Source organism: Vicugna pacos, chromosome 30, assembly GCF_048564905.1.
Source record: "Vicugna pacos chromosome 30, VicPac4, whole genome shotgun sequence".
NCBI classification, from domain to species: Eukaryota; Metazoa; Chordata; class Mammalia; order Artiodactyla; family Camelidae; genus Vicugna; species Vicugna pacos.
In genome coordinates, this window is record NC_133016.1 from 30,796,517 (window position 1) to 30,819,335 (window position 22,819).

At 40.3% G+C, this 22,819-nt stretch overlaps 1 protein-coding gene and 1 long non-coding RNA gene across 2 annotated transcripts in view; one reads left to right on the top strand and one right to left on the bottom strand.

Annotated features, from left to right (window-relative positions):
* Nucleotides 1-22,819, top strand: part of LOC140690373 (uncharacterized) — a 153,609-nt gene that overhangs the window by 24,959 nt on the left and 105,831 nt on the right. The gene's annotated exons all lie outside the window — the stretch shown is intronic.
* LOC140690343 (uncharacterized) overlaps nucleotides 1-22,819 on the bottom strand; it is a 69,093-nt gene that overhangs the window by 23,061 nt on the left and 23,213 nt on the right. The window contains exons 4-6 of the mRNA XM_072952051.1: nucleotides 11,164-11,316; nucleotides 10,500-10,623; nucleotides 11-120 (exon numbers count right to left, since the gene is read on the bottom strand). Coding sequence (XP_072808152.1) covers nucleotides 11-120; nucleotides 10,500-10,623; nucleotides 11,164-11,316 — 387 coding nt within the window. The remainder of the gene's footprint in view (nucleotides 1-10; nucleotides 121-10,499; nucleotides 10,624-11,163; nucleotides 11,317-22,819) is intronic.

A 22,819-nucleotide genomic window follows, 5' to 3' on the forward strand; every position in this document is an offset into this window, starting at 1 on the left:
GAATTCTTACTTGGGGAAGATAGTTCTCCAGGACATCAGTCTGCCGTCTTCTGGGTCTGCCAGCATTGCAAGTGAAGTCACTATTCCTTGCTCCAACACCTCATCTCCCGGTTTATTGGCCTGTCATGTGGCGAGCAGAACGAGTTTGGACTCAGTAACAAAATGACTGCATTGGAGGTAGTATGTCTCCAATGTTTCCTCATTTCCAATATGTAACATGCACATCATTTATGATCTAGTGCAAATAATTCATCAAAGACAACCACAAAAAGAAACTATACTCACCTAGCTATCAACACTGAAGTCACAACCTGTCAATTTTATATGATGTTGAACAACACAATGGAAAAACCTAACATAGGGAGTTGATTCCACGGAAATAAAATTATTTCTACTCCTTCAATACTTTTTCTTTTCTTTTCTATTTTATTTTGTTTTGCTTATTGAAAGGAAAATAAAAGTCAAGTCATTTTATTTCACGTATTTTTGTTATAGCTACATTCTTTAAATACTACAAAGAGATTTAAACTGCAAAAAATTGTTCATATATTAGTATAAAGATATATACACAATCAATGGGGATTAGGAAAGGAATGGACATTTACTAAAAATCCACTGCAATCTTGTCTTTTACAAGCATATCCTGGAATATAAGCTGTATGATCCAGGGGGCTCCACCCCCATTCTCACTGTTGAGTCCCTTAGCAATCAACTACTAAGGCACCAGCATAGAACCATGTGATCAGTATTTTAGGAATAAATTAGGGAATTAGCACATTCAATTCTAAAACAAAAACCCTAAAATAAATACTGAACTTATTTACAGATAAAGAAAATTGGAACCAAAACAGTAGTTATTTCCCCAAGGTCACAAAGCTAATAACTGGTAAAGACAAGATTTGAACTCATCTGCCTGATTCTAAAAACTAAGGTGGAAATCCCATTTGACTGGGGAGGGTCCAGCAGCAGAGCCTATCACCCTATCTTTGTTCAGATCTAGCCTTAGACAGCCTGAGACAGCACCCCATTCCTATGGAACTCGAGGGCAAATGATAACAATAAGGATTTTATATCCAGTAGTTTGTTAGGTCTCATTTATATAAAGTGTCAGCAGGTCAGCAGAAAAACTCTGGAAAATATGAGTGGGTCCAGAGCTTTCTGCTGATTAGTAACTCAGTCTCTCAGGACATAGTGACCTTCCCATGAGAGGCCTCATGGACATAAACTAAAGGCAGCTGAGCAAAGAAAACTAACAAGAACCTGGAACTCAAGCAAGAAGGTTCCCTGCCATCCCCCACCCAGTTGCCTCTTCACCCGCGTGGACACGATGGCAGGAGACCCAGATTATTGTCTAAGTTACATCATCAAGGATTCTCATCCATAATAATGTATGACTCTATGCCGCCTTATGTCCATTAAAACTCAAATATGATAACACCAATATCTCAGCAGAATATCTATGTCTCCACTTCCTGTCTTCTAATAGGAGAATATTTTTATGGACAAAAAGCAGAAATCCAATTTGAAAAACCATGCACGAAGCCAGGTGAAATTCTGCTTAAGAGACTGCTCTCACGCTGAGTAAATGAAAACTCAGAAAAAGTGGCCCTTCTCCCTCAGCAAATGGGAGGTAGCCTGATGTGTGTGTGTGTGTGTGTGCACGTGTGTGTGTGTGTAAATCAAATACAATGAATTCTGGGATGTGTACAGTTTTTTTAAGTCACTGTCATTTCATGGGAATGAGCCACCATTTAAATAATTTGAATCTAGTGTTCTGAGAGAGTCTCAGGCTCTTGGTGGAGGAGGTGAAAGGGGAGAGTGAAGGAGGAAAGAGGTACATGAAGCAAAGAACTAAGAATACTGCCAGGGAAAGGCAAGACGTTAGTTTTGTTCTTCCTTGCACCACATACAAATTAGGGACTCGCTTTCTGCTGATGACTTATCGAGCACTGAGTTGCAGGAGAAGAGGGGACAGCTCATTGTTCACTGAGCTTGTGACTGTACGTGGCATCTTATAGACACAAATCATTTACCCTGATCAAACACTCTAGCAGCAGGCTGTAATTCTTCTGTTTTGAGAGACAACAAAGTAGGAGTTCAAACAGGATGCATAACTTGACAAAAGTCAGAGGTCCAGTAAACTAAAGAGGATTAATTCAAACTCAGATCTGAATGCAGAGTCTGATCTTCCCACTCCCAGGACTGGAAAATCCTTAACACAGGCTCCCCAGCTCCCCTGCATTGTTCCTGGCACCAAGCATTTGCCATGGCAATGGTCACCATTTCTCACAGACACAGCGCTCTGTGCAGCAAATGACCTTGATCAGACCTTGATCATCTACCTGCCACGCCCACCAGGCTTCACCATACAGGCAGGAAAGCTGGCTTTCAAGTGCATACAAAGCCATTCCTTGTCTAACCTGGGCTCTTCTGTGGTTTCTCCAGCCTAAAGGCAGCCATGAAACTGCTCACAGTTTGTACATGAGCCACACTACCTCTCTCCATCTGTCTCCCCACCTATACTACTTAGCTATAAACATTTTGAGAATCTTCGACACAAATTTTTAAAAACAAAAAAGAAAGGATTCTGGAACAACTACTTAATACTTACAATTTTAAATGACAAAATACAAAGTGAGTATTTACAAACCGAATCTTCCTTTCTAAATTTCAGTTTTAAGCGTTTAAAAATATAATAGCAAAAAATTTTCACTTACAAAATTGACAAAAACATAAACAATAATCTGGAATAAGTTAAAAAATAATGCCCATGTTCTAAATGGAGAAACTTCAGGGCTGTACTGAGGGGTAAAGTAAGAGGTGAGAATGTAGAGACATCAACAAATTGCATGGAGGAAAGCAGTTTTGTAAAGATGTAAGTTCTCATCAGAATAATTCAAAACTTACTGAAAACTCCCATGACAACTCCAATCTGATTTTTTTTAACTTGAACAAAATATTTTGGAATTCTTCAGGAATAATAAAATCATAATACTAGACAAGAAAATTTGGGATGGAAGAAAAGAATGAAAAAAATTCAGACTGCCAATTATTAAATAAATTTTTACAATATGTAAGTTATGGTGCTGGAGTAAGAAAGGCAGATTGACAGAAGGGAACCATGAGCTCAAAAAGAGACTCTAGTGTACACAAGTAGTTTGTAAAGGTGGGATTTCAAATCAAAGAGAAAAGTATGACTTCAGTAATTGTCCTGAGACAATCAGACAATCACCTAGAAAGAATAAATACTATTCCTCTCATAAGGACCACAAGATAATTTACAGACAGTGATGTAAATATAAAAAAGTACTAATAACAGCAAATACAACACTTTGTTCTTATTAACTCAACTTACCCTTACATTAACAAGTACTATTATCATCTCCATCTTAGAGATTAAAAAAAACCTACAGAGGAGATTTATTCCAGTATAAGAAATTATTTTTAAGAATAATTTCAAAGATAAAACACATAAGGAATACATTTATTATCATAAGAATATTTTGAGACACTACCAAAATAAAAATCCTCCTAAACAAAATGAAAGGAAAGAAATGACAAGAAAAAGCTCTGTGATACATGTTGTTGAAGACAAGAAGTTAATGTTCATAACATACAAAGAGCTGTCACAAACCAACAAGAAGCTCCCCCACTTAAATGTGTGCAAAGGATAAAAGGAATCATTCATTTTAAAAAAGTCAAATGGCTAATGAGTGAAAGATGCTCAATACCTCACTGGTCATCAAATGCAAACTAAAACAATGAAAAAGCACTTTTGCTCATCATATTGGCAAATATTTTTAAAAGATATTCTATCTAGTGTCCATCTGTGGGAGAAGAAACCATGAGCGACATTTTCAGAGGACGACATGTCAATGGATATGTAAACTCTGAAAAAGTACGTACACAATGACTCAACACCACTTCTAGGAATCGTTTCCTTTAGGAAAAAACAAATTAGGTCCAAAAAGATGTACCCATCAGGGCATTTACACAGCACTGTTTACAATGGTGGGAAGAAAAACTGAAGTGAAATCATATCCAGCAATAGAGAATTGGTTACATAAGTAATTGTGCATCTTTTCATTCCCCTATGGAAGGAATTTCTAGAGTTACTTGAATGGAGTCTGTGATGAATGTAAATGTCACATCCAGGGACTAAATTTCCAGAAGCCTTAACTAAGGGAATACTCATAAAAGATCACAGGAATGTCTGTACAAGAAGGATGCCAGTCAAATATCCTTTCTGACAGTGGAAAATGGAGAAAATTTAACTGTCCACCATCAAGACAATGATGCGGTAAATCACGACGAGCTGCGAGCAATGAGGGAGCCAGCGTTTCGCCGTGGTCCAGGGCCTTGTCCACAGCATTCTCTCACCAAAGGTGTGCGTGGGAAAGAGACCACACCCGCAAATCAGGAGACCCCTCCACTCTATCTAAAAGGACCGGGTGAGTCTGGAGTGGGAGGACGTCTATGATATACACCTGAGTGATTAAAGTGAGCTGCAGAAAAACATATAATATGGTCTCATTTTTAAATAAAGCATATATACACACACGTATACATGGAATTCTCATATGTGTGTATATATGTATGTCATAGGCATAAAGGTCATGAAATATATATATCAAATTTTCAACAGTTTTTACTCTTCGGAAATAAGGGGAAGGGAGGTAGGGCCTTCCTGTACCACCACAGTTCTCTTTTCAGTATTTCAGTTAAGTATACATGGAATTTAAAAGTTTATTTAAGTCCGAAGTAAAATGGACAATGCCTCCACAAGACAGAATGCTATACTGGTCATCAAAAATCATGCCAGAGGAGATAGAATATTGTAGAAAAACATATAAAAAGCCAAATGGAAAATGGAGGTGTCCACACAGTAAACAGTCACAGAGTGCTCTCTGGTTTTTTATGACAGAGGTGATCCACACTGATGAAAATATACGTTAACGTCTTAATTATTATCTTTGAATAGCGGGACAAGGATAGCCTCTTTTGCCCCCCTTTTCAGAGTTATTATTTTAAATGCACATTCTTTTTCATCTGAAAAAAGCATTTTTGGGTGTGTAGTACTATGCATTGGAGAATAATACAAGAATACTTAGAGAAACAAGTAACTAGGAGACAAAGCAGCAGCATCACACAATGTAGGACGGGCGATCCTGATTAACACCACGCAGTTACATAAGGACCCACAAAGTGAGAGCACCTGCTGTAACAGGGCGTGGCCCCCTTCTATTTGTCAGCAGTGTCTTCAGGGCTGAGGCAGTTCTGAGCACGGCCAGTGTCAGTGCTGGTGTCTTGATTGATGCTACTGGGGGTGAGGGCACCTGCAAGCCGAGAGGAAGAACAGAAATCATCCTCTGCCTTTTCTGTCTTGTTTCTTTGTTACTTTAAAAGAGAGCCATATATAAGATAAACCTTGTATCTCCCCAAATGAAATTTCAGTAATGAAACCGTTTTTAAAGACTTCACAGCTTATATTCTGCCTATAACTGTCTTTTCAACAAAGATCATATTTATTAAATGTTAATTAACTCAGTTAATTAACTCCCTGTTGAAACATTCTAGTAAAGAACATGAAATGCAGTATGTAAAAGAACCACACCTGCAGTGACTAGCTCAGCTGTCTTGACGGCAGTGCAGTCAGCCCCCACCATCCCGTGGCCCTGAGCTCCTGATGCTGGTAAGAGATTACGCTGCCGCCTCAGATGGAGAGAAACGGTGAAAGCATTTCTTGAACCCTACAGCACTGACAAAACATAACTGACAAATCCCAGGCCCCTTTGAGGCTCTCATTTTCTGTTTCTGGCCAACCCCCATCAATGAGCAGAACCACCCAATCCCCGAGCCATGGGACTCACGTGGGAAGCAGTTTTGGAGAAATTTCCAGGTATAGAATGTAACCAACTATACATAGAACTCTGAAAAAGAAAAGATGCCATACTCTGATTTTGGAAGACACTCAAAATATTCTCCTAAGCCTTAGTAGCTGGAAAGGCTGGGCTTCTCCTAAGTCACTTATTTATTTCACAGCCAGTAAGCATCTCCCTCAAATCCTGCTTCCCTGTGTCTGCTGGGAGCTTGAAACACACTGCTGCTGTCGATCTTATAAGTCACATGGCAGAGGCATGTGTCTCACGCCTGCAACCCTCACACAGGCTCGCCTCCTAGCCTCACTGTCTGAACTGGGCCCCATTTTCTCACCTGTTTATTTGGTATCTGTTCTTCTGTAAGCTACCTGAAATGCGTTTTGGAACATGTCAGAAGAAGCAGTGGGTTGAGAAATGGACAGATTGAGAGGTGAGAGATGGGCAGACAGAGAGAGAGACTCCAAGAAAAGGGGAACAAATAAAATTTCCTATGCAAAACCCTCTTCTAATCAGGGAAGGAAACCACCACGGAAAAGTGTGAAGAGGCAGGTAGCTTAGGACTGTTTCCTGGATTCCATGAAAAGTAATACCAAGAGATGAGAGGGTAGAACTTTAAATAGTAAAAGAAAAAAAGCACGCATGCTTGAAAAATATATCTACAATATGTACTTTCTAAAGAATAGACTGAAATCAGCAGGGCCCAATAACACTACACTTGGGTATTTACAGAAGTGAGAATCCCATCTCCAAACCACAAGGCATCCCTTCAGAGCACTGACAGTCTACATGGGGCGGTCATAAAGCCATCACCGCAAAAGCTATGCTACCCTGCACTTACGAGGAATGAGCAGCTGTGCTCAGGCTGCCCATGCGCATCATTTACACCCCACAGCACCTCTACGGGGGGGACGCCTAGCGAGCCCCGTCTCTGCAGGACAGAAAACCAGTTCTGGAGAGGCTAAGCCGACTTACCAGTTCTCCATCTCACAGGACTGGTCTCTCCAGAGCAGGACACGAACTCGGACCCACGATTGTAACCATGGTACTACAGTGCTTTGTGTGCTGTTTGTGTGTATAATACATTTGTTTCTATCATGAAAGGTTATTTAATAAATGATCGGTTGTCTTGTCTATCTCATTAGCTCACAATCAATCTTTATACTGTTGAATTGTACTCTTTTCCCCTGAAGAAAGGAACGGAAACAGCGGGGGTCAGAAAGAGGTGGGGCTCCATTCTTTATCTGGGATCTCATCTCATCGAAGTCTCCAAACAGGGAAAAGGAGCAAATGTTCTCTTTATCTTTTAAAGAGAGGGCTCCAGTGATGGTGACTTATTCAATTACAAAATCAAGGCTGGGGAAAGGGCACATGCAGCAACTAGAGCAGTATCAGCTGTAGGAAGGTCAAAAGTGCTCACGGGAGGGCTCAGGGGGCAGCCTCATTTAATTTCAATCAATAAAACAATAACAAACTCTAAAAATACTGGCCTACAATGGATTAGCTCTTTCTTGACATCTAGCAAGTTTCCACAGCCCACATGTAACATTATCGGGAACCAGTGAAAGGAAGAGTCCACAGACAAGGAAAATCAATGCCACAGGCAGGCTGAAACCCAGGCTGGAGTTTAGGAAGAGAAAGGGCATAGTTAAGAACTGGGGAAAGGCTGGGGAAAAAAATCATCACAAGGACTCTCAAGCATCATCCAACAATCATATAATCATTCATTCAAGAGAGAGTTACTGAGGTCGTATTCTGTGCAAGATTGTACAGCGGGTGAAGCAAGAGCGCAGCGTCCATGGTGGCAGCAAGTTGCGGGGCTCAAATACACTTCTGATCCCGGTACCTTGCACACTTGTCCTCAATATAAAGGCAAAGATAATTAAAGTAAAATAATACTCTGTAAACTCAAAGCATTGTTGAAAAAAAAAGTTAAAGAAGACCTAAATACCAGGACAGACACTCCACACACATTCCCCTATCAAAAGAAAGTGCTCTTGGAATGGCAGTGCTCCCCAGAGCGATCCGTATATTCAACGTGGTCTCGATCACAATCCCAGCGGGCTCCTCTGCAGAAACTGACTATCTGCTGCTACAATTCATATGGGAATTCGAGGATCTCAGTAACCAATACGTACTTGAAAAAGAAAAATTTGAGAGGACTTATAATTCTCAATTTCAAACCTTACAACTGTATCTCCAGGTGAGATTAGAGGCCATTGTGAAGTTATTACTGTGTTAATCCTTATTTACTAAATTCTCTACAATGAATATTACTGTTACAATAAGAAAAATAAAAAGTAAGTTATCCTTTAAAACATGCACACCGATTCATTCATTGGGAAAAAATTATTCTATCAATTAAGAGATAAATATCTATTGAAAAAGGACAACTTAAAAACAAGAGTGCATTTGCATTTTTCATAAATTGAAAACTGAAAAGCACAAAGACGTCAAGTTTCTAGGGAGACCAATGCAACATATTAATAGTTATTTTCAGAAATTCTAATTTAACAATGAAAACTCTGGAAAGGGAAAATCGTGACTGAGAGCCAACTGCAAACACATGGAGAGCAAAGGCCTAGAAATCACAGTTCCTTTAACTCTGCTCCTAACACAATAGGAGAGGAAATTCCTCACTGAGGGGACAGTGGAATCCCATGCATAAGACAGGATACACAGTACAAACTGCACTAGAATTGGGGGTGATTTCCATAGAAGAATTCTAAAGTTACAAAATTGCTGAAAAACTATTAAAACACTGACAGAAAGATTAAAACACACAGTCATATATATTATATAGAAACATATGTAGTCTGCTCCCATGTTGCATTTAAATACAAATATATTTGTTCATTTATGGGCACTTATGACTTTATCCCTGGTAGAATATTTCAACTAAAACAAATAATCAATATAACACTCCTTTTGTCAAATCTACTTGATAAGTTACTCTGCTATGTAAACATAATGTGTCTAAGATAGATCTAAAATTAGTGAAAAAGAGCTTTGTATGGCTTCTTGAACTATTCTCAAAATTCAAAGCTTAATTTTAAAACAGATCTGAACAGTAATTCTATATTACCTTTCCCGTCGTGAAATGAACAACACAGTCTGTTGTCAAAATTCTGTCCTTACAATGATTCACGAGCACCGTATCCTCACAAAACTGCTGGACAGCAAGGCACTATCCAGACACTGTGACCCAACAAATGAAACACAATGAAGACAGTGACCCTATTCTGGAGGGCTTATAGTCTGTCAACACCAGGGTTTTATCTGATTGGTTTGATTGGTTGGCAAAATAAAATCAATCAAGTACTTTCTTCTTTGAGCATTCTATAAGTCATGACTCTGCTGTTAGTGTCATGAGCAGGAAAGACTTAAGCATGACTTGATTAGATCAACTAGCAACAATCATCACTGGAGAGTGAGTAATAAAGAAGTTAACTGATAGCAATGCTTCTCCCTACATGAGACCTAAAATAAATCGACACTGATATCCGAAAAGAAAATGAGAATTTGAGGTCCCCAATAAGAAAAAAATCTAACAAGAAATCAAAAAAGTAAAGATTTTTTCATTAACGTTTCCTGGAAAGATTGGAGCATGGTGGTGTTGAGCTCAGATGCTAGGGAAAAACATGAGGGTCTGAATTCCCACAGCACTGGGTAGCTTTGACACTAATATGTCAGTCAAATTCTCTGCATCTCAGTCTCCGATGCATAGACTGGGGACAACAACCGCACCCATCTCCTAGAACGGTCCTAAGAATTAAGTTATTTTATATATACAAGTTTTAATAAAATACATCAGATATTAAATATTACCCCAAAAGCACAAGGAAAAATGAAAACAGAGATAAATTGGAGTTCATTAAACTTTAAAACTTTGCTTCAAAAGACACCATCCAGAAAGTGAAAAAACAACACTCAGGAGAAAATTTTTTCAAATCATTTATCTGATAAGGAATTTGTGTATCAAAAAAAAAAATTCCACAGCTCAACAATAAAAAGGCAACTCAATTAAAAAATGAAAAAAGAATCTGAAAGATATTTTTCAAGGAAAATATACAAATGGCCAATAAGCACAATGAAACGGTGTTCAATAACATTAGCTCTAAAGGAAATCAAGTCAAAACAACTAGGAGAAACCGCTTCACATTCACTACAATAGGTTAAAATCAAAAAAAGATTAACAAGCACTAATGAGGACACAGAGGAAGCAGAGCCCGCAGCCATTGCTGGTGAGGATGTAACACAGCGTGACCACTTTGGAAAACATCCTGGCACGTCCTCAGAGAGTTGAACATTTGGCTTCTGAATGATCCAGCAATTCTGCTTCCTGGGCACACAAGTAAGAGAACTGAAAACAAATGTTAACATAAAAACTCCTACAGGAATATTCACCATTACTTTTCGCCATTAATTTTCAGAGCCAAAAAACAGAAACAACCCAAATGACTATCACGTGATGAATGGGTAAATAAAGGGGCCCAGCCATACAGTGAAATATTATTCAGCAATAGCAAAGCATAGAGTACTGACTCAGGCCACAACATGGACAAACATTGAAAACGTTACTCAGTGTGAAAGAAGTCAGTCAAAATAGACGGTTCCACTTACATGAAGTGACTCGAATTGCATGAAATGTTCAGCACAGGCAAATCCACAGAGACAGAAGAGTGGCTCCCTGGGGCTTGGGGAGGATGGGGAAGTTGATAATGTCTGCTTATGCGTACTGGGTTTCCTGTTGGGGGGAAGAAAATATTCTAAGATTGACTGGGATGCACATTTCTGGGCATAGAGTAAAATCCGCTGTACATTTTAATGGGTGATTTGTATTAAAACTGTTAAGAACAAAAGCACCTCGGATTAGTACCTTCCATAGTAAATGCAAATTGCTAACATTTATTACAGGAAGAAGAAACTGCCCTCAGCATGAAAGCAGGAGATCAGCAAATATTAGTTAACCGAAATTGGACAAGAGCATTTCACTTGAAACTGTTGCTGAGTGTACAAGAAATATTCAGACATGACAAGGAAAATCAGTTTGACATCACGAAGAAGCATTCTGCTTCAAATGCAAATCAAGGATTCGGCAAGCCCAGCTGCTACAAATGACCAGAGAGGAAACCTGGTTCTTAAAACAAGCATTTCCTTGAGCCAACAAGGAAATGGTGGTGAGGAAAGCAGGCGGCCTAAAATCTGGAACAGTGTGCTACAAATAATTTCTCCACTGAAAATTCAAAAATAAAATGAAAGTGATGTAATGCTGTGTTGAACTCACGTGAATGGGCTTCCTGCAGTGCTTGACAGTTCTGTAACCCCGAATGACTCAGGAGAATCAGCATGGCTCCTGGGAGTCCCCAAGTAACTGACCATCAGCACGCTGACCACCATCACACGTGCCAGGGTTGAATTGCAGAGAAGAGAGCAACCTCTGAAAGGCACAGGGAATGTTGACAAGGGAATAAAAGGCTGTGGTCAATCCTGGGACAGAGGCCCTGTGAGCAGAGGCCAGAAGGCTGCAGGTGAACTGGAGTGGCCCTGGGGCAGGAAGGGACCACAGGGGAGCATATCTCAATTATCTCCTCTCTCTCCCTCGGGTAGGAGGGATAAAGCCTGCATCCTTCTCACCTGGAACTGTGGGTTCTGGCTGGCGGAAGTCTTACCGACACGGAATGAATTTCTCAAGACTGCGGAAAAAGGAAAGAAAGCGAGAGGGATTAGGGAGCCAAATCCACGAGTCTCTCAAACGCTCCCATATTTATTGTGTATAATCAAAGTAAAAAGTCAATAACAGTTGTGAGATAGTAGGCAGGAACTTGGGGAAAGAAGGGATGAGACAGAGATTGTAGACTCCACCATGAGTACTAAGGCTTAGTTTACCTTTAGGGAAGTCATGGGCTGAGGGGAACAAGATACATTTTTTAGACATGTTCATTACAAAGCAGACCACCAGACCAGCCTGGTCCCTGTTTTGGGGATAATAGACTATCTAACACCACGCAGGCCTGGCGTTTATAGCTGAGGGCCTGGGTCATTGCTCTGCAATAAGCAGTGTGCTATCTATAACCTCAAATATGCAAGCAAGGCATTGTCTCTGCTTTTTATGGCAAGGAGACAGGAGTGAGGATGCACAGGTGTTTGCTTTAAAGCAGTTAATAAGCACATTTTTTTTCTTAAAGTTGACAGGCGGCTGCGATGTGTTACAACTTGTTAACTCAATCATGGGCTCCCACATGGAACCATTATGGAGGACATCCTAGGATGAAAAATCCTGGCTCTGGATCTTTTCCTGCCAGCTTCGGCCACTCCAGCAGGGTCTAGACACATCCCTGAATAACGATCCCACAGAACCACCTAAACTCTTAACTCCTGGTGCTTGAAACTTAATTTTAGCTCTACACAAATTAATGTAGAAAAGTTTCAGAAATAAAAGATATTATATTCTTTTTATATCTCATCATAAGACTGATTTTTCTGATTGCTCTAAGCTGCTTCTACATGGTAAAGCACCTAATTCTGCAGGTGAATTCAGTACTTTCCTTTGGGCATAACTAGACAGTCTGGGCTGTCTGACTTCTATTAGTCAAATACCAATACACTTAATTGATTTCTTTGTTCATCAATTTCAGCCTGGAGGTGAGGGTCTATCACTATTTTCCTCAGCCCACCCTCTACTCTTTTCTCATCAGCATCTCAGGCCTCCTGAAAACAAAACAAAGCATTTGTTTCCCTTCATCTACACTTTCCACAAAGGCAACAGGAATCATCATGCCTAGAGAATGAGTTCAACACAAATGTTAAAACAAAAATCTATAAACCTGAAGCAACTCCATCTCCGACTCATGATACACAATGACATGAGAGTAAGTGTGTCAGGTACAAAGCATGCATGAGCCTGACCACCTCATTTCTATTCTTCAAAGGAAGGAAGGTTTTCGTATTTTTTATTATCATTCTTTGTCATTGTTTCTGATTAAGCCAAAAAATTTTTTATGAAATAATTAAGCACTGCAATAACAGATTTTCGCTGTATCAATTACAGAAGGAATTCAGAGGGGATAGGAAAACCCACCTCTGTAAAAAATGCAAAATTCCTTCCCCTGTTAAGAACACGAATACAAAATGCAACAGAATTCAAATTCTTGTGTAGAGGACAAAAGCCACAGAATCAAAGCAAAGTCATTATTATGACTCAATCCAAAATTCACTGGACAAACATGCTCAATGCATTCAAATAATTTTTAAGGCACACTGCAAACCATTCACTTAATTATCTACAGGCTAGAGGAAGAATTTCCCTCTATAACAGACAACATAAATCAATAGGTTGCCCCACCAAACAAGGAACAAACATCAGGTTTTTTGCAGTTCTGATAAATCAGCAAGTTTTAAAGATCAAAATCCAGAAATTTTAAACATTCATTCACACCAGAATGAATCAAGCACTTAAAAAAAATAAATAACCCAAAGAAACTAAACACATTGATCACGTACCTGGATCAATGAGAAATTCTTGTACAGCTGGAAAAAAAGAACAGTCTATAGACTTATACTTGAAAAATAAAACTACTTTTAAAGATAACTGCTAAAACACATTTCATCATTCATGTTGCCTTGAAAAATCTGAGGCACTTGTCTCTGATCAGAAAAGCAATTCTGAGTATTAGTATGTTACAATTCAGTGCCAGTTTGCTTTAGAAGAAAAAAGAAAAGCTACTGTTTCTCATCTTGCACAAAGTTTAAAGAACCTCCCTGCCTCTATCTCCTCCCATTTTCTAAGCTCATGCTCCCCAACCCTTCTGAAACAATTATGAGAACCTCTTATTCCCACCAATATGCCAAATCACAAAAGAGTATCAATTTATTTGTGTAAATATATACCTACACCTTGAACTGGAGGAGAAAGATTTCAGAAGGCTATATGGAACTTATTGCTACATTCCTGAAATCACACACATACACGTTCACAGAGACACAGACATATACAAACTGAATTACTGGGCACTTCACAAGCTAAGGACTTACAACTTCTAGAAGATAACTTTGTAGTTAGTTTAAAATACAAAACGGTCAGCTTTTGAAAGCCTTGAACATTGCAAAATCATCCAAATATCAATGAGATCCAATTAGCCTTCTCTGTAGAATGTAATTCCCCATGATGGCAAAGCAGACCCTAAGAAGTAGTGGATCCAAGACTCGTGTTTTTCACTAGCTATGATCGTTTTAAAACATGTAAACAGATTTAGAAAGGTATGTCCCTATGACATTTATTCTTATTGAGATGGCATATGTATTCAATTGTCTATGCAGAAAATAGGACCCATGATGGTGTTTAAGAAATATTTTGTGTATTGAAATATTTATTTTTAAGTGCAGACAAGGAGGGTGGGTATTACTCCATTGTAGAGCACCTGTTGTGCACGCACATGTTCCTGGCTTCAATCCCCAGTACCTTCATGAAAATAAATAAATACAAGTGCTTACTTAAAAATAAGATAAATTTATATAAAAAAATAAATGCAGACTAAAAACCACTGCAATCTAGGAGCCACAATTATAATAAAAAACAAGAGTTTCTATCAAATATTGACTATACGCCAATCACAGAGACAACCACAAATCACACCTGACAACCATCACGTGTGATTCTCAGCAATCCTACTAAGTAGACACGGATGAGAAACCCGGCTCTGCGGATGAGGAGACGGAGCTCGGAGGAGCCGGGGACACTGACCGTCCTGCTCCCCGTGACACCGCGTCAGCCCAGGGCAAGCGCTGACAGAGCTGCACTGAGGGGACACCCAGCTGCATGGAACCATGGGGGATTGGGGAGTCCTAGAAAATACTCAAAAGTGTTCAATGAAAAACCATCTCAAATATATTACTCTGTGCCCCATCCTCTAAACACAGAACATGTCTGGGACCTTTTTGATGCCTCCGTGTCCTTTCTGCCATCATCAGTTACGTGCCCTCTCAGCGCGACCAGTCATGAACTGGACCCCATACGAAGTGCACTCAGATGGAAGAGCTTTAAAAGCTGTTTTATGAAGTTTGTAAGACTCTGTCTATTCCTCACACAGGCGGTCATCCAGCACTACTCACCGGTGCGGATGTACCACCTGAAATCACACCTTTCTGCTTTTTAAAATCCCTTCATGTAATACAGACTTTTAAACAGCAAAGAAGCAGCTCAACCACAGACAGTGGACAGCTTTTCACCAAATGGACTCGAACAGCACATCTGACAACCTGGAAGCCCTTGTCTTCTATTAAACCCACTTCCAGGTACTTCATCATTTTCGGATTGGTGGACTCGGCCTCTGAATGGCCTACTCAGAGAGATCCCATCCTCACATCCGGGGGTGGGAGAGGACCCTGCTGCTGGGAGAAATCAGTGAGGAAGGTGGACATCCTCCAGCCATTTCTGCATGGGTAGAAATGCCACATGCTCAGAAATTATACCGTCAGCACCCCTGGGCTCCCATGGACTGGTTTCACATTAAGCAAACTTATGACACACTGATGCAAGAAAACCAGAAATTTAATTTATTAATGTAACAGGAGATGTGAAACTACAAACCAGATTGAAATATCAGAGTTCAACCATGAGTACAGATTCTCCTCCACGGCCCAATCTCGGGCAGGCAGTCACATGGCAAGCGTGGACAGAAGCAGAGCAGGAAGGGTTTCTAGATTAACTCAATGGACTAAATTTCTGTTATAAGAACAGATCTACTGCCTGGAAAACAATTAATGCCAATCACGGGGCACACTCCATGGACAGTGGCTGAGACACGACTGTGAGCACCTGTATAACTCCACTTTCCCTGTCCTTTCTGGTCTAACTGATGCAGAGGTACAGAGATCCAGGGATGCAGATACCTGTAAACACCCAAAGCCCATCCCTGGGAGCCTGGAAACCAGATAGCCAGGATTTAAATCCCAGCTCTGCCACTTACTAGCTCTGTTACCTTGGCCAAATTACTTACCCTCTGTGTGCCTCAATTTCCACACTGTAAACCTGGGATAACAATCAAATCTTTCTTACTCACTTGTTGTGAAAATTGGAGGATTCATTTCTGTAAAACTCTCAGAAAAGAATGTAGCACATTTTTGGTGCCCAACAAATTTCAATTTAATAAGAAAGTGATTTACAAGTCTCCCATCTAATCATCTTCTGTGTTTCATGACTATTCTGAGTCCCAAAGGAAATCCTTATTTCCCCTCTTATAAACTCTTGAGGAGCACCCTTCTGTTTCAAGCCACCACCTGTTTAAACTGAGGGGGGATTCCCTCCTCCCCACTCCTCTGGTCCATGGGAGACTGCTTCTCCCTTCACACTCCTGACCACTGGCCCACGGCTAGCCCTCCTCACACTAACAGATTGAGGTGTGAGTCCGGGGAGACAAGCAGGGCATATGAAAGCTTTCCTTCCCCTCCAGTGTTGGCCACCCTTAGGAAGCAGCCGGGATGCTCAGTTCCATGGCAAGACAGTCCTGTGCATTATGGGTCAGAATCTCTCAAGGGAATGCTCGCTGTGGACCAGAGTTACCTGGGACTGCGTAAGTCTCTAATTCTGGGACATAGTGTCATGACACTCACTCTCCCACAGCCCTGAATTTCATGGAGAACGTGGCTTCATCATTAATAAAGGAGACATTTATCGCCTGCCTGTTCTTCTTTGTCATCTCTCAGTTGGCTGCTGGACACAACATGTGTATAAGTATTGGGTCCCCTTAAGCCCCAACATATATGAAGTAACAAAAATTCTGTGGCTTAACATTGGTTCAGGGCGACTGTGTAACTGTCCTGACTCTGCTGATGCTAAATTATGTGTATAGGAACTATGGAACCTCCTCAAATATCTTTCATCATAAAACCAGCTTTTCTTATTTTCCTGTTTCTCAGTAATTGCCAAAGACTATCAAATGATGGCTTCACACCAAATAGCAGTTAAGATTATGAGCCCTCTTGTCATACACACTGTGCTAAACACTTTACATAATTTCTAATTCTCACAATTCTACAAAGCAGAAATGAGTGTCCCCATCTCACAGACGAGGGAAAAACTCAGAACAAACTGACTCAGGATCACGTAGCTCAGTGGCAGCGCGTGCACACAAACCCAAGTCAAAACACCACACCCCTTTGTATATGTACCAAATCTCCTACCACCCATTGACACACAGCGGTGGGGATAATACTTAGGGAACTCAGTACACTTTTCAGCTTTAAGGTGCTCCAGAGGCCGCTTCTAGCTCTTTTATAAAATCCCGGCTCACTGGTTTCTAACACTGCAAGAAAAGTCCGATGTTGCAACTGTTTGCACAGGAAGTCTGAAATGTTCACAGCGAGATGATAGAATAAAACTAAGACATAAGCAGAATAATAGTTCCAGGTAGTCAGACATAATGGACATTGTGCTACCCTGAAGCATTAAGCAAAGGAATCAAAAAAAAAAAAAACGTTTAAGACTTCCTTTACAAACAGGAAAGTTAAGACTGTAAGAAGGTGCAACAGCGCCACCTATGGCTTAAAAGGCCTTCCTGGTTGCCTGGAAAGGTGCAACACAAAAATTGCCTGTGGATCAGAAACAAGAATCAGATAACTAAAAGCTTATGTAGTACATACTGCTCTCCTAGTCTTCATGTCTTGCACTGTAGCAAAAACCAACAGACCTGTACTAGGCCTATATTCATAAAAGTCATGTCTGTATTTTTCCAACAGGAGGTAATCTAAGTATCTTGCAAAATACTTCTCAAAGAGCCAGGAAATCATAGAAGTGTATTGAAATACAAAAACATTTATTTACATATTAAAACAGCATGAGCTTTTTTCTATTAAAAAAGCTGACATGTCAAATCAATGTTTTGATATTTTAAAACCTATTAAGAGTGCAGAAAAATAAATCAAAATTTTCTTTAATCACAAAAGAGAGAAGCTTATTCCCTGAAAATGATCAATGTGGATTTTTCTAAACTTAATGCTTCTGGTCAGAGTCCTACGAATTTAAATGTCTGAGTGTATAGTTACACGGCAGCATGAACACTGAGTTGTAACAATACACATTCTGTGTAAATAATCTTCAAGGTCGTCTGCTTAAGTCAATTTAACTAGTCCCTGTCTCAATAGAATGATACAGATTTCATTAAAACTTCATACTGCATGCACACACACACACAAAACCCTGAATCCTTGTTACTTTAAGCCATATTCATATATATCCATATTGAATATGCATCAGAAACAAGCCACCCTCTTTAGTATTCACAGTTGATCCTTCTGAACTATCTGTCATTGTGACAGCACATTTTTACTAAGCAGCTCTTGGATGCTTTGTATACAAGGCGTCTACCTCTCACAGTCAGACATGGTAAACGGCATCACTCAAATTTCACAAATGAGGAAATATACTTAAGCCATGGAAACAACGTACATATTTATCATCAGGAAAGAAAAGAGTAAAGATTTTACTTTCAATATGCACTGACAAACTTTTCCTCCATACTAAGACTACATACATAAAACAAATTCAGTCATTGTAAATTATTCTGTCAATAAGCACCACTAGAGAAAAACAAGCAACATCATTAGCAATGATTGGACTTTCAAAGCCCACTCCTATTTTGCACTATAATCATTTTTAATGTTTTGTTTTTAGTGCTTACATAGCACTAATATAAAGAAAACATAAACTATTTAAGTCATTACCTGAGAATGCAACATTTGTGAAAATGTACAATTTTAATTTATGCCGCTCTGTCTCACATTCTCACTGGTGTCTCTCCTTTGAAGGCCTCATCAGGCTGAGATCGCCAAAATCGGTCATTTATGGACTCACAGGAGTTCGGGAAACCACTCAACGGGAGGCTGATCAGAGGAGAAATTGAGAATGCATCCTGTGCAGCCTGGGTTCCAGCACCGAGCTAGGCACCGCCAGCTGCGTTTGATTTGGGACAAGCTGCCCACCTCTCAATCCCTCAGCTGCAAAAAGGAGACATTGATACCTACCGTCAAACACCTGCTTTGAAGTAAAACATGAGAAAAACAGTTTAGCCTTTGGTAGGTGTCCACTCACAGCAAGCTTGGTCATTATGATGATGAGGATTACTTTTAATAAGTTAAGCTAGACCAAAAATTAGAAATCACCATAAAGGAGAAACATTTTAACTCAATAAGCATTTCCTTTTGAATGGATTGATAAAAGTTCTAATGATTTTTTTAATAAACCAAATTTTGTCCATTAATTTTAGATTTACCGGTTTATGGACAAGTCTCCAAAAAAAGAATTAGAGGCCTCTAACCTCTGAATACTAAGAAAGTAAAGTTTAAAAAAATTATGGGGGAGAGTATACCTCAGTTGAGAGAGTATGTGCTCAGCACGCATGAGGCCCTCAGTTCAGTCCCCAGTAACTCCATTTAAAAACTTTTATTTAAAAAAAAGGAGAATTAAAGGAAAAAGATGGAGGACTACAGAATTGTTTTAGAGAATCCACTCAGATTTAAGATGGGGAAAAAATATCCATTTCTCACAGGAAATCTTGAGAACTATGTAAACCGGATCTGAGTTGTCTAGTCTTTAACATTATTCATGAATTCATATTACCAAGTCTTAAAACTACCTGATAACCCACAGTGGTGATAGTGATCATAAAACCTGACAATGCGGATCGAACTCCGGCTAGGACTGCTCTGTTCTGACATCTCTGCCCCTGAGGCCTCACCAGGCTGATAGCACTAAATTTTGTCATTCATGAGCATCTCGTGTAAGTCTTCCACTTGTGCTTCTCAGTCTCCTCTCACCAGCCCCTCTGAGGGAAGCACTGTTATCATCTTCCCCACACGCAGATAAGGTCACTGAGGTACAGAAACTAAACCTGCTCCAGGTCACATCGGCATTAAAGGACGTCTGTATTTCTGCTGTTTTGCGGTTGACAAAGGAATCTGAGATATCAATACAAGATAGACTGTTAAATAATCAAGTCTGTCAGCTCTTCACCTCAAAGAGCAGATACTATAAATTCCTGATGTAGGATGAGGCTGCCGCCACAAAATGACTCAGCTAGAAATTAATATCCAAGATGAAGCAGCGGATACACATAAATATTCATGACTGTCAACTCCTCCCACGGGTCTTGGCCCTTCACTGCCTGAATGGGGGTGAAATCCCCACCCGTGTCTGGGAGGGTAGCGCGGCTCTTCCAAGTCTCACCCAGGCTTCACAGGCTGTTTCCCCCTACAGACTGTCCTAAATGATTAAAAAGCTCACAAGATTTTTACACCAGCCAAAACTGAAAGACATTTCTGCATATGGAGCACTTTCTCAGGCTTAAACCATTTTTGCCTACACTCAGCAAGGGGGAAAAAAGAAACATGACTCTGCAAAGTCTCTTAGCCTTACCACTCACAGGAGTTGAATGGTCTCAGCACAAGATGACCCTTCACATTACAGGATGAGAACAAAATAAAGCCGCCCCAACAACAAGCACTCCCAGAGACAGCGCTCAGCAGTCTTCTGCACACTCACGGTTGTGCAGCCCTCACCACCATCTATTTCCAGAACACTTCATCACCCCAATAGAACACCCCTGTCACTAGCAGTCACTCCACAACCCCCCTCCACCCAGCCCCTTGCAACCATCATCTGCTCTCTGCCACTGCATGAGCCAATTCTGGGCATTTCTAAGATCACTGAAATCAACAATATGTGGCTGTTTGTGTCTGGTTCCTTTCAGTTAACGTGCTGTTATCAAGGCTTTCCCATGTTGAAGTGGTATCAGCATGTCTCTTTTTTTTTGAAAATGTTAAACTTTATTAGAAGGTGGTAAATACTATCAAAAATAGTAGAGTGGGGTATAAGGGGTGGGGTTTCAAAGGGAAAAGGCCGGGTTGAGCAGTCAGGGTGGACTACCCAGAGCAGATGGCTTTTTACATATTCCCCTTTATTTATTTTTTCTTTTTTATTCACTCTTATGTCTGAATAATATTCCACTAAATGGAGATACTACATTTTGTTCTTTCATTCAGCAGCTATATATGGACGAGGTCCAGAAGAATGAGTGTAAGTGGTGGCTAGCAGGGATGGCATTTAAGCAAAGGGCAAGATGTGCTTTCAAAAAAAAAAGTGAACAATCAGAGGCACAAGGAAATTCAGCGCGTTTCTGAGAAAGTGCATGGTTGCTTCAGTAGGACTGCCATGCAGGGCTGTGGGGGATAGTGACAGGAGACACAGTGAGGGAGTCACCTGAGAATATTCCCCACTGCAAGCAGCTCAGCCAATTCTCCTCCCTCATCCTGTATTTTAGAGACATTTTTGCTAGCTTTTCTCTTATTTCAAGTAACAGTACTTTAGTTACACATCTGATCATCTGCATCAGACCACATTAGCTCCAAGCCACAGAAAATCATTCACTGACCGGAGCAGCTCCAAGACATAACATTGATGGACCAGGGAGTCCTGCAGCATCCCATCCTGCAGGCACAAACCACACATGTTCCCTGGTGATGTCCGGAAAGTAAAATGCATGGAAATATCTCACTGCTGCTGCACGACATCTGCCCACAAATTGCCCCCAAATCATGCTGGCACAGCACTACTCAACCCTCGCACTACCCAAAAAAAAAAAAAAAAGAGAGAGAGAAAAGAAAAGAAAAGAGAAGAAAAGAAAAGAAAAGAAAAGAAAAGGAAAGAAAAGAAAAGAAAAGAAAAGAATAAAGCTAAGAAAGCAAATTTAGGCTCTTCCATTGAAAACCAGCAACCATCACTGCCAGTATCTGAGCTGGAATGATCCTGACTTCAAAAACCACTGTGCAGTTACTATTCAAATGTGACAGACATATATGTATTTCACTTAGATGATATTACAATAGGATTTTTCTTTTCAAAATTTCCAGTTGCAACAATAGCACAAGAAAGTTTATGTTTCATTTTTTAAAAAAAATCAATTATTTTCCACTTTGTTAATTTTGAATCTATTATTATTTTATAAAGGGAGCTATGCTGCAGATTATAAAACAAATATCTGGCTTCTGCAAACAAGACCTATATGACTTCACTATTTCAGAGCAAGCTTTAATGATGCTTTCAAATTGGGGGCGCTCACTAACAGCTCTTTAAATACTGTCAAAGATGTGCTATTATGTAATGCAAAGGGTCTACCTACACATCAACCCAGAAACCAAAGAAACTACACGAAAGCCTTAGTTTATCATTTTAAAATATTCCTATTATTTTGAATATTAAATTTCTTAAAAGATAAGATATTTTTTGAGAAAGACATCAGTTGTATTAAATTTCCTCTCACCAAGAAAGCAATCTTTATCAAGAATTACTACCCCTATGAAAATCCAAAAGACAGGACGTTTCTAGCTAAGTTAACTTACAGATCTCAACACAAGCCTAAATCCTATCTGCTCTCACTTGAACGAGCCCAGCAAAGTCCTGGGCTACTCTGGAACTTAGCTCTTCTGTTCCATATGTTGGCAGAGCTAAGATCATCACACAAGGCAGGGAAGGAGAGAAGAGGTAAGTCCACCTGGCGGCCTCCATCTGTTTACTTCCAGCCACAAGGTGTCGCTAGAGCGACCCCGCTAACAAGCCCTCCACACAAGGAAACCCGGCATCCACTCTGCCCCTGCGGTCCCCAAGCAGTCCCGACGCCCCTCTCCCACTGGTGGCCTCCGAGCCTGTGAATGGTCTTCTAATGACCCTCCCAGTTGGTGACACCCTCCCCCTCTTCCCCGCTACACACACACACACACACACACACACACACACACACAGCCAAGGCAGCCTTCCCAAAGCACAAATTTGATTACATCTCCCCCACTTCAAACCCATCAGAGGCTCCCTGGTAGAGTTCTAGCCCCACCCCCGACCCTGCTTGTCCATCCTCACCTCAGTACCAGGTCCCCAGTGACCTCAGGGGCCCCGT